We start from the raw sequence: 12,075 nt of genomic DNA on the forward strand, positions 1-12,075 counted from the left end.
CAATACCCTTCTACAGGAAAAGTGAGCTATTTAAAATAATATTTCATTTTTATTCAGTTAAAAAAAAGTTGAAAAATGAAGCTTTTCTATAGAAAGCTGCTGACTGGTGGATAGTGGCTAACTGAGAAGAAACTCCATAAAAGAAGCTGCAGAAAAAGTAGTTTCAAGGAAAGACAGACAGAGAAACAGAAAGGCAGATAGACAGAAAGAATAAAAGAAACCTTTTCACTCTCAGCTTGATTAGAATGGCTGATCTATCCCTTTGATTACAGCAATCTCATTACACCAGCAGTACTTTGACATGACAGAGCCATGTGAATGATAAATGTGCAGTTTCATCGCATTTTTATATGTATAAAAATAAGGGTCAGCTGGATTTTCCCACCCAAGACACTGCTATATGAGTGTCTTTTTACTTCTGGAAAAGAATTGCTGTTCAACTCTAGAAGCAGTCAGCCAACCATTTCCAAACAAAACCTCTAGACAATAAAATAGTAAAGCAGAGCTGGAGCATCCCCCTAACCAGCCAGTTTCTGAGGCTCAGGTGCTGTTTACAGGCAATACTCAGATATGTCTTATTCATAGCAGTACACCAACTGCTATGTCTAGCAAGTTCCTATTCTTCCGTGACAGAAGGATAAAAAGAACATAGAACAATAGTAATACTAATAATAGTAACAAAGGAGTGAAAAACAATACAATGTCTTCTGAAATGTAGCAAAACAATGCTGTTTTTAAGACTATAGCACAATCCAGTGTCCTTTGATTTACACAAAACTAGGCACTGAGTCTTTTCAAAGGAATGTTTGTTTGGCTTTGAATTTTTGCATTATGTTTATTTTTCTTCTTCAGCAAATGTTTGCTACTGGTTTTTATGGAGCAGAACTGGGGATATATATATTCAGTATTTTCCAAGTAGGTGTTTTTTTTATCAAGCATAACAAATATTAGAGAATGATCAAGGGCTTTTAGTCATAGAAAGATTTACCCTCAAAATATCCACACACATCAGAACAGGTGTCAGCAACAAAGAATGCATGACTGACTCATACAAATAACATACAAATATCAAGAAACAGAAGAGCCAGTGCTGTACAGTAGGACAATTTATAAATATACAAGAAGACCTGCATTACGTATACATATTCTTAAATTTTATCGCTCTCATAATATCTGAGGATTCACAGTAAACAGGAAACTAACCTTGATGTGAGCTGCTGGATCTGGGACAGTCTGAATCATGTCCTTTAACAGGCCAACGTGTTTACCAGAAGCTCAGATTCCAAGGCAGCTGCATAACCAAAGAAACAAAAGTCATATGATTATATTTTAAAAGTTTATTTTCAACAGAAATCTCTTATCTTTTTATAGACAGATAAGCACCTTTCCTTCCCCAGACTTCCTTGAAAACCAGTACAAGCTGAAGCCCTAAGACAGTTCTATTTCTGTGTAGTCTGCTAGGATATATTTCAGATAGGAGAAAACAGTCAGCCCTGAAATTCTGATAGAAAATTGGTCTTTATCTGTAATGGAGGATTTTCCTGAAATAAGAGCTCTGGGATGTGCTCTGCACTGCACAGCCCTATTAATCATCAGAGATATCAGGGATTTCCACTATCTCTTCTTCCCAATTTAGAAACATATACAGCAGGACTGGGACAGATCTGGGGCTGATATAAGCAAGTATCATTTCATTGAAGTTGTGCCCATTTACAATAGCTGCAAATCTGGACCAGCCACTCAATTAACAGCGCTTCAGAGCATGGATCTTCTGGGATCCCTTATCCATGTCCGGTAATAAAGCACAGAGGGGTTACGACAGGCACGAGGCATTTCTCTGCTTGCGCAGGGGGTGAGGAACCACAAAAACAATTTAAAATAATAAAAATATATAATTTGAGTAATCTAAAGTACTGCTTGGTAGCTAGAACATCAGTTAAGTGTTAATAAATTGGGATCAATAAGTCAGGAAACTAGAAAAAAATATGGAAAAAATATAGGAACACGAATGTCATTTAAAGTAGTATCTTTTTCTCTGTTTTCCCTAGAAGCCTGGAAATTCCCATTTCTCGTGCAAGAGGTTACTTTTTGCCCACAATCCTGAACTTTTTTCATCTTTTAAAGTGGTAAGGCACAATCAGAAAAAAAAAAATATTCTTCTTAATCAGTATCATCTTTTTTATTTCATTATCTGTTCTTAGATCTACACTAATTTGCAGATCAAACTGCAGATAGGCTTTATCTATTTTTTTCAGGAAAAAAAAGTGATAGATAGAGATAGAGTGACTGATAGGTAGATAGAGTGACGGACACCAAGTTGCAGTTTGCCCCAGAAAGTGTCCTCATGATTTAAGGAAACCATGTATAAGCTATGGAGTTACACATTGCAATTAAAGATACCTCCATTTAGATCTTAATAAATTTCCCCCTTGCTGCTTAAAGGATCCGTGTTTGTTCTCCTTCAAATCAATGAAAATCAAGTACTTAATTCTACAGCCTATTAGGGAAACCCCAACACATGCCAAATTCCCATTTCGACTGACCTTTCATACAGTTTTTTCTGGTATTTGTGCGTGATCAAATGAGATACTGATGTCACGACTTTCAGCGAAGATATATCTTTCCACAGAGCTTAAATGTCTTCAAAAGCAATGGATACTTGTTTTGGTAAAAGCTAACTTTCATCAGCAGTGTTGTTCAGACTGAAGTCATATACATCAGCTGTGACATGCCTTTCAGTTCCCTTTTTCCCTTCCCTAGTAAATCCATGCCTGTCATGTTATTCAGTGGATTTATGGGATTCATATTTTAAGCTTTCAAAACATCATACACAAAATGTGGAAACTCCTAAATTTCATTCAAAGTGAACAGAAAAATATTTTGCATCCAGCACTCAATCATGTTTTCACAGTTCCTGTACTTTCACCGCAGCATTGCCATAAAGGTGCCTCACCACCAGCAAAGAATAAACATAAAGCCTTCTGAGGAACTGTGCCATGGTTTATTTCTGTCCCTCATGCCTTTGTTCAGCCTACAAGGATGCACTGTGCCACTTGCCCCTACCCCACACCTCAGCTGACCCAGGTTTCTGAAGAACGGTGAACTACGTGCCACCTCCCAGCAGCACTGCATCCCCGGCCCTGGGGCTTGTGCCCTGCTTCACTGGTTGCCATCCAGCATGATGGCAAGGACAGGGCATGCTAGACCCCACCTCACCCAGCCCACTTGCAGCTCCCAGCACATTTGGGCTGGAAACACCTGAGGATACCACAGGGAGTTCTGCCTCTCCCCAGCTCTAGCTGCCTGGGTGGTTCACCCAACAAAAGCAGGGTTTTGCGCTTAGGGAACACGTGTTGCACTCAGAGATGTGGACTCCATTCTAGAAATGCCCTGTGGCACTCTGGGGAGGGAAACAAGCTTTTCTTTCAGAGCTCAGATTTGCTTGGAGTTATTGGAGGGGCCTGGGCTTTAGGAGAAGTTGCTTGAACAATGCCAGGTTTATGCATATCCCACCTTTCCTCCAGAAAGATGGCTTCTTTACAGGAGAGGAGATGACAGAGAGCATTTGCCAAACAGTTGCCAACTCTGCACCACATGGTATGGGAATCAAAGATGAGCAAAATTTAGCCACCATGAGTGGGAAAGATGCTTATGCAACTGTTCTGGCCATTTGACTTTTTTCCCCATCCTGCTGTGCAGCGGTGATCCCAAAAAGGGGGAATTCTGCTTTAAGCTCAATCTTTGGCATTGTATTCTTGTTTCTCTCCTGGACATTCATTCATGCCTACCTTATAGGGGGACATATTTTGCAAAAGGCGTGACTTCTGCCTTCTTGCTTTTGCAAATCATTGTTTAAAAAGCCATGACAGTATTCCTTCCTTTTTCCAAACAGAAATATCATTTTAATTACTTCAGCTCCACCTTTACTGGCTGGAATTGGACGCTTCCAGACATCTGGTACTAACTTTCTGAACCAGATGGTATTTATTGCCAGAACCTCCTCCACCCCCACCCCAAATTTCATGCTGGTCATGTTTGTGCTTGACAGTCCGTCACAGGGCTTGCACGTGGCGGCAGATTTTGCTCTGCATCCCCTGGCTAGCATGGCTCTAATTTTAAGAGTTCAAATGACACCAAACCTTGTTTTAGGGAGACATCTCTTTCCAGGGGACTAAAACAGGGAAATCATAACATAAACTGAAAGCTAAGCACTTGTTTGAGTGCTTTCTTGCATTAGGGCTTAGCCTAGGAAGGATATTCATAACCAAAGAGAATGTTTTCCAGCAGACTCTGGCGTCACAAATCGTTGTCATTTACTCTCCTCTGGAGGTGTACATCCCATGACAGAAATGGAGGAAGGCCCCACAGCATCAGCCATGGTAAGGTAGGAAAGAACTAGAGATTGGTGTGCTGGTGTTCCCATTGCACCCCAAGCAGGAGGGAACAGCGAGGCTGTCAGGTCTGCTGCCTGTCTGCACATGCAACTTGTAGTTTTGGAGTGATGTTAATACATCAAAGGGGCGCAGAATTATGTACGGCTCTAGAGTTCGCCAGATGTGATTACACTGTTTTTCCTCTTTATAGTCATATCGAAAGGATTAGACTTTTTAATGTACAATATACTGCCAAAGTACTGAGAGGCTGAATGTCCTCTCTGTCTGGGGAGCAGCATACAACCCTCTCTCCTGGATCTCCATGCTGGGGTTACCCCATCTCCTGACAGGTACTTCCCTGCTTGCAGATGGGAATGCAGGTCCTTTTCCTTACGATACTCACAAAAATAAATAAATTAATTAAATAAAAATAAATAATTAAAAATAAAAATAAAAATAAAAATAAAAATAAACATAAAAAATAAAAATAAAAATAAAAATAAAAATAAAAATAAAAATAAAAATAAAAATAAAAATAAAAATAAAAATAAAAATAAAAATAAAAATAAAAATAAAAATAAAAATAAAAATAAAAATAAAAAGCAGGTTAGGTTAACCTGGCCCAAAACGCTTCTCTGCAAAAGATGTAATGCTCAAAAATAAAGCCAAAGAGTGTGTACAGCACTGGGTATCAAAGGACTGTTTCATCAACAACAAACAGCACAACCAGAATGCTGGGCAAGATTCATGGTGTCATCAAAGGAAGGATGATACTACATGGTTACCCCAGCACAGGCTGCACAAGAGAGAGCAGAGCCAAAGCGCCACTTGGGGGACAGTGTCTGTCTGACAAGTATCTCTGTACCCATGCTTCTGAGGTGGTAATGATCTGCACTTTACAATTCACACTTGTGTGAGTATAAGACAGAGGGAAAGGTTATGCACAGCGCACAGCACTGGAAATTTGCACGCACACACACACACACGTGCCAGCATGATGAATAATACCGAGTGGCATTGCAGAGAATTTCTACCGGCATGACTTTAGGATGTTTACCATTACTCACAGGAGGTGAATCCGTCAACAGCTATGCAGACTATCCTGAGTGAGTGCCAGCAGGACTTTCATACCCTCCCCCCCACTGTCATGCAAGCTGTGCTTGTCACATATTTTATAAGAACTGATGTTTTTCAGCTGTTTGAGAATTTTTGCAATGTGCAACTCTATCCATTCCTGGATTGTTTTTTCAGGAAATCTCTCTCTGGGCATCTAGGTCCTACCAGCACTGGTGAGATAGCATGTAAAAGAGAGAAAGACTGGGATATCCAAAAGGTATGTAAATCTGCATATCTCCTCATGGTGTTTAGAAATAATGCAAGTTACTACTGCCTTACGTTAAAGCTTCCCTACTTAGGTAGATGACTGACATATTTGTGCTTTTCAGCTTTTGTGGACACCTAAAATTGTCACAGTAATATTGTGAGCTCTTGTAGAGCAAATCTGAGGCAAATTTAGGCTTTTTACGCTTTAGGAACAGTGAACAGATCCAAGGAGCTCCAAGGACCAGAAACTGAAAACCAGTGTGAAGTCACTCTTAATACTAGTATGAAGAGAAGAGGTGAAATCCTCATCCACTGAAATAAACTGTACTTTTGTGACTATCTGAGACAGGCCAGAAGTTTACCCCATTCAGTTCGTATATGCAAAACTCAGGAGCAGAAGGTTAATACAGGCATGTGGAGAGGGAAAAGGCATGAGGAGCAAAACCCAGTCATATCTACCGAAGAAAAGCCTAGAACTGAAATCACAGGATGTTTATAATTCAGCAGTTGTAAACCAGGGCAGAATGTGTGAAATACAACTCTTCCAACCCAGGGACAATATTGACACTACGCTATTACATAGCAGAGCTGTATAACATGGGCTTAAAGCTTTTGTGTTTAGCTTGTGGTTGAGTATAACCACTTCAGTTTATTTTTGTTGCTTCATTTGTTGTGACCTCTCTGCATTCTAACAACCTCAACAATAAAACCCCGTGGAAAGATACTGCTACATTCAAGAAATGCTACTGTCAAGGCAATTCATCCACAGTCAGTGCATATTTTCTGTTAGGATAAGACTTCATGACTGCGGGTAGATACCACGAACCAAAAAAAAAAAAAAATGAAAATGAAAAAAAAAAAAAAAAAGGCAGTAAAGGACAAGATAACTAAAATATGAAAATAGGAAAAGACGTGCCCATCCGCATTTCTACAAATTTCCGTACTTAACTAAAACTTTTTGTACTCATCCTGCCTTTGCAGGATTGCACCCACTAATGCTATTTCCCTCAGATAGGCCTTGGTACTGGTTGACTTGAAAGCAAATAGGATTTCTTTTGGCATTGCCAGCTCCCTGGTCCAGTGAATTGTGGCACCCCTGGAGACCCTGGGGTTGCAAGTGGCAAGGAGGGGAGACCCGTGCCTTTCATCAGCAGCTGTGGGCTCAGAGTGAGTTAAGCTGACCATGAAACCACAAGCTGAATATTACCGTAAGCGAGTCAGTAACTGAAGAATGAACCGCGTGTCACCACCTGTTTGTGAGGGCCCAGATGGCCAGGGTTTACAGTTAGCTCTGCACTAATAGCTGTACTCTAGGTCCTTCACGTCTGTGGGTGGAAATGGATGTGTTATCTGAAGGCATATCTTTGTCATCTATGTCTACGTCTGCCTCTCTTGGAGTTCATCGAAACTGAAGATGGATTTTGTTCTGGGATACAGAGCTCTTCTGCACACATTCCTAAGGAGTTAAACCATGAATTGGTAGTACAAGGAGTTATGCTTCTCATAATGAATGAACAGTGCTCTTTTTCTAGGAAAGGTCAGTCCACCTATGGGGAAAAGGCAGTGAATGGTCCCCCATGCCTTCGCTGTGAATGTGGAGCCTATGGAGAAGGCACATTTCTACACCACCACCCAAAGATATCTGTACAGCTACTGCTTATCTTAAGTTTAATGCATGATCTCAGGGGAGGATACAGCCCTAAATTAGCTCATTTACAGTAGGAACTTTAGACTACAGCCAAAAATATTTGTTTTTATTAGCACTCCCTATATAGTACGCCTTTGACCAATAACTTGTTTTATTTATTTTTTTGGCGAATTACCATGTTCTTATTCAAAGCCATAATGAGGATTATATATCAAAGTGGAATGCAGAGTAGCTATTCCTGAAACTCCCAACTGCGTATAAAAGAGTCTGGAATTCCCCAAACACTATCTCTTCAGTCCAGGCCACTTACAAATGTGGTTAACATGAATGAAGTAATATCTTTAGAAAGGAAGGAGACTTTTGAGTCACGTCTGACACATTTAACTGCATAAACCACTTTCCATAGCTCAAGGTTTTGACTGTCTATCATAATACCATGCAGGGGTGTTTGATAATGATTTCTCCCTGATGCTTATCCTGTTACAGGATACTTATACACATGCACAGGATACCAAGGGGACAGCAGCAAATGAATTCAAGACTTTATACTCTCCAAGTGGAAAACCACAGAGTTCACCAGAAAAGTTGCCAGATCAAATTCCTGCTTGATACACTTTGTTGCCTTTCAGTTTCATGCTGGAGCTGTCCTGTCAGATTTCTGTGTTTAACTACTCAATCTCAGCACAACTCCATGCATAGCTGAAAATGTCCACAAGTCAGCTTCACATGAACAAGACCCATAGCCACAAAGTAGCCACCACACAATTTTTGTCTGCAGGTTGTAATTACGGACCTTAGTGCTCTACAGAAATACGACTTTCCAACAAAAAATAGAGCACTGTACAAAAGCCAGATGACATCAGAAGAGATATATAGTGACAAACAGTAACTTCTAATTTACATTCATTCCACTGTTAGGACCCAGGTCTGTTTCAAACATCTCAACCAACGCTCCACTTAAAATTACAGCTGTGAAAAGATATACACACTGTTATCAAATGAATTAATGAGAAATTATTTTGAGGCTGAGTCACAAGCTAAGTAAAACTAATATCTTCTGTGAAAAGATAAAATGAGTGTGCTTCAGAAAGTGAAATGACAAGATCCAGCTCAATAAGAACAAATTACAGAGCAATCTCTTGTGGTGCACATTATCAGTTCCTTCAAGCTTTCCTTGGCTTCTGCCTCTTGCGTTTCAGGGGTATTTTGGGGGGGAAAGATTTGAGCACAATGGCATTCTGCATACAATTCTGGTACCTTGATTTTCCAGGTCAGAAGTAGCTGTGTGAAACTGAATGGTAGATGATGTACATGAGATTAGCTTGAATGCTCTAGCTGCCTTCTAGCTGTCAGATACCTATACCTCTATTTTTCTTTTGTTCACAGGAGATCTGTTTCTAATAAGCCCATGGAAATTGCTAGGTAAGAATCAATCTGTTCGGCACTGCACACAGCGTTCAGATGACATATTAATTTTTCAAACATACTTAGGTATTTGGTACAAACTGATGGCATATACATAATAAGCAGAAAACAACAGTATTTCTCAAAGTCGTAGAGAACTTTGTGAACACCTCACAGACCTTTTGAGGATAGCTATTTGATTAAATTTGCATAATGAGAAATGACATACACCATGCGCTTTCAATAATCACAGAGTATTAAAGGTGTGCATTATTTGCTGCACATTATTCACACGGTTCTGCCAAACCTACAATCATCCCGAATTGCTACAGTTAAAAACAATATCTAAAATCTGAAGAATATTAAATAAGATGTATGGGAGAAATGAAGTGTAATGCCACTTAGCTTGGAAATATATGAGCAAGAAATAAAAAATAGTTAATGCTTTCTCTGTTTTCCATAAATTTCCTCAGTTGTCATATTCAAGAAATGTATATGCTGTTCAGGAACAGAATGTACTGGCACTGAATCTTTTGCATGAAAGTATTCACTTTGGGGATGCAAGAAATTTTTCAGTAATCTGCACTGGAAAGTTGTCCTCCCTTTTCTTCCCTTAGGTTTCTGGGGGATATTTCTTGTTCTAATGAGTAGTATTGCTTTTTTAATAAGCAGTACTGTTTTGTTGTTCTTTCCTATGTGTATGCACTTGCTCTTGTTGGTCCAGGGTTATGCAAACAGGTGAGGCACTTCTGTGTGCTGGGGAATTTACCCATTAGACAACACCATTGGACACCTTCTTTGAAGCTTTCACAGAGCATCAGTGGGAATACATTTCTGTAGCTGCCCAGTCCCTACCTGTACATCCCAGTCATGATCTAACACCCACTCCTTCTGCTGTGGCACCTCCCTGCAATGCTCCCTGTGCTGAATTTGTTCCATTTGTGGGTGAGAGACATAAATCCCAGACAGATTCTCTCAGAGAAGTGCTGGGCCTTGAGGGACAGCAAAAATTGTATCAAGCACTAAATCAAGCTTGACAGAACTTTTCTGAAGCAAATCAAACCAAGAGCAGGCCACTGAAGTATTGTCAATCCCCATCATGGAGAACATTCACATAGAATCACAGAATCATGGAATGATACAGATTTGAACACATGCAAGCAATTTATTGTTTTATGGATGTAAGGTGTTCCAGGGCAAATGAAAAATGGCCCTCTATGTGGAAATTTTCCAGAAGAAGCTCAGACCTAACGATGGACTGAAAGGGAAACAACACAGGACCAAGCAGTAGGATGAGGTGTCTAAAGCATGTTTCTCCAGCATAGCTTTATTTTCAGAGACATTCATGCCTGTTTCACTTCTACAGCCATGTACAGACATCCTCAGTAAAAGCAAAATAGGGGGAACAACTTATGGGATAACAGCAGCAGAGGGAATGGATAAATCCTCAGCAAAGGGATAAGCAAAACATGGCAGAGAGGGTGATGGAGAAGTGTGGATGACTCTTGACAATCGCCTGCAAGATTTCTACAGTTTTGAATCCCCACCCTGAGAATGGAAAAGTGGCTTCACTCGGAACAACATTAATCCAAATAACATGACTGGCAACACCATTTTTTTCTTAAACTATGCTTAAGAAGACAAAGTGCAAATACATGCCATGATGGTTCTTTAGCATATTAGTAAATTATGCCAGCTTCCAAAAGAAATGGTTATTAGACTAGAGAACAAAACTATGCAGAGTGTTTGAAATTCTCCAGACCATGTTTTCTTTATGTTTCTAAATGCTTTTTACTCCTCTTATATGTCCTTGGCATGAATTTTTTTTTTTTTTTCCCTATTGGTTTAATTTCTCTTTTTACTTGTGGCACTTTTATTTCAGATGTTGGAAATTAAAAATAAAAATTGGAACAGCTGTATAAACACGAGGTATTTGAGAAAGAAAGCAACTTTCAATGAGTGTTGACCTGCTTTGCAAAAAGTGCTTCAAAAGCATGTATCCGAAAGACTGTCACTTCTATTTGAATTTGAATCTTGCTTTATCAATAAAAATATTAATGCACTATAAAATGGAAATATTATATATCCTTAGTAAGAAAGTACCTTCAAAGGGTATATCATCTTTAATAATGTTTTGATTTATGGCCTTCACAGCTTTGTTTTTATTTTTATTTCAAATTTATTTAAAGAATGTCTATAAATAGCTAATATTGACTGAATGTATAATTTTAGTCTCATTTTTTCAGCATATGGATTTTGAAGTAGTTTGTTAGATGAAACATCGACTTGTCACTTGTGAAATTGTAACGTCTAAAGTTAAGTGCTTAGAAAAATAATGTTTTGAAGATATAAATGTATTTCCTAATAGTGAGTGTAAAGCTATAGCATCAAATTTACAACATGGTGTGGAACCTGTACCAAGCAAAGATACAAGCTTGACTCAGAAATATGAAGAAAGATATTTCACATGGAAAAGACATTCATTAAGCTCAGCTGAAAACTCCTAGTATGTTTATTTCTCTACACTGCACAGGAAATGTTTATATCCCACCTCATACACTATTTTAAAACAGAGTGAAGATGAATATATTTAGCTCACTGAGTCTGATTTCATAGAAGGTAAAAAGTGCAGCAGAAGCAGTGCATGGGGTTTTGCATTTGGCCAAGTTAAAAATCACAATATGTTTTACTTACAGCTGGAGAAGAAAAGCGATCACAGGGTTAAGGAAGGTTTAGCTCACTCCTGCGTGCTTTTCCAGCAGAACTTTGGAAGGCCCCAGCATGGCAAAGAGTTACAGATGCAACCAACCACCTCTGCACTTTGGAAGTGGTTCTTCCAGAGCAAATGGGACTGCTCACAGTGTATAAAGACATGAATATGCCTTTGCAAGGATAAGGCTACAGTTATCTTCTTGCTTAGGATTAATTCAAAATCAGAACTTAATAGAAGAAATATGGCTTACAGTCCAGACTTTCAGTAGATGTAATAGGAAGTTTGGGAATGGAATACAGGAGGGTTTTCTTAAGCAGAGGGGCCCTTTATATTCAGTTATTCTGTAATTAGTTGTTTTTATTGACATAAGGCATACAGATGGGCTTATACATTGCTATAGAAATACGGCCAAAGTTTATTATCTTATTACATTTATTGCCATGCCTTCCATCAAGATGGTTCACAAAAGCACTTAACTAGCACAGGACCCAATCCTATTTATGTTAAAGTAAACAGCAAAATTACCACAGATTTCAGCCATGTAGAATCAGACTCCAACTGCTATGTGGGCATACATATGTGTTTCGCCCACTTCTGAAGGGGTTTGTGCCTGA

The 12,075-nt window shown here is 39.2% G+C and overlaps 1 protein-coding gene and 1 long non-coding RNA gene across 8 annotated transcripts in view; one reads left to right on the forward strand and one right to left on the reverse strand.

The window, feature by feature from the left end:
- The window catches only part of ERG (ETS transcription factor ERG), a 148,761-nt gene that overhangs the window by 109,535 nt on the left and 27,151 nt on the right, over positions 1–12,075 (reverse strand). For all 7 annotated transcript variants that reach the window (XM_027449113.3, XM_072027036.1, XM_072027017.1 and 4 more), the window contains exon 2: positions 1,204–1,291. In XM_027449113.3, the coding sequence (XP_027304914.3) occupies positions 1,204–1,242 (39 nt within the window). In that variant the 5' untranslated portion in view covers positions 1,243–1,291. The remainder of the gene's footprint in view (positions 1–1,203; positions 1,292–12,075) is intronic.
- LOC106015138 (uncharacterized) lies at positions 4,993–10,321 on the forward strand. The gene is made up of 3 exons (XR_001186962.5): positions 4,993–5,706; positions 8,731–8,766; positions 9,473–10,321. It is a non-coding gene; the product is annotated as an uncharacterized lncRNA (long non-coding RNA).

The sequence above is a fragment of the Anas platyrhynchos genome, chromosome 1 (assembly GCF_047663525.1).
Source record: "Anas platyrhynchos isolate ZD024472 breed Pekin duck chromosome 1, IASCAAS_PekinDuck_T2T, whole genome shotgun sequence".
NCBI classification, from domain to species: domain Eukaryota; kingdom Metazoa; phylum Chordata; class Aves; order Anseriformes; family Anatidae; genus Anas; species Anas platyrhynchos.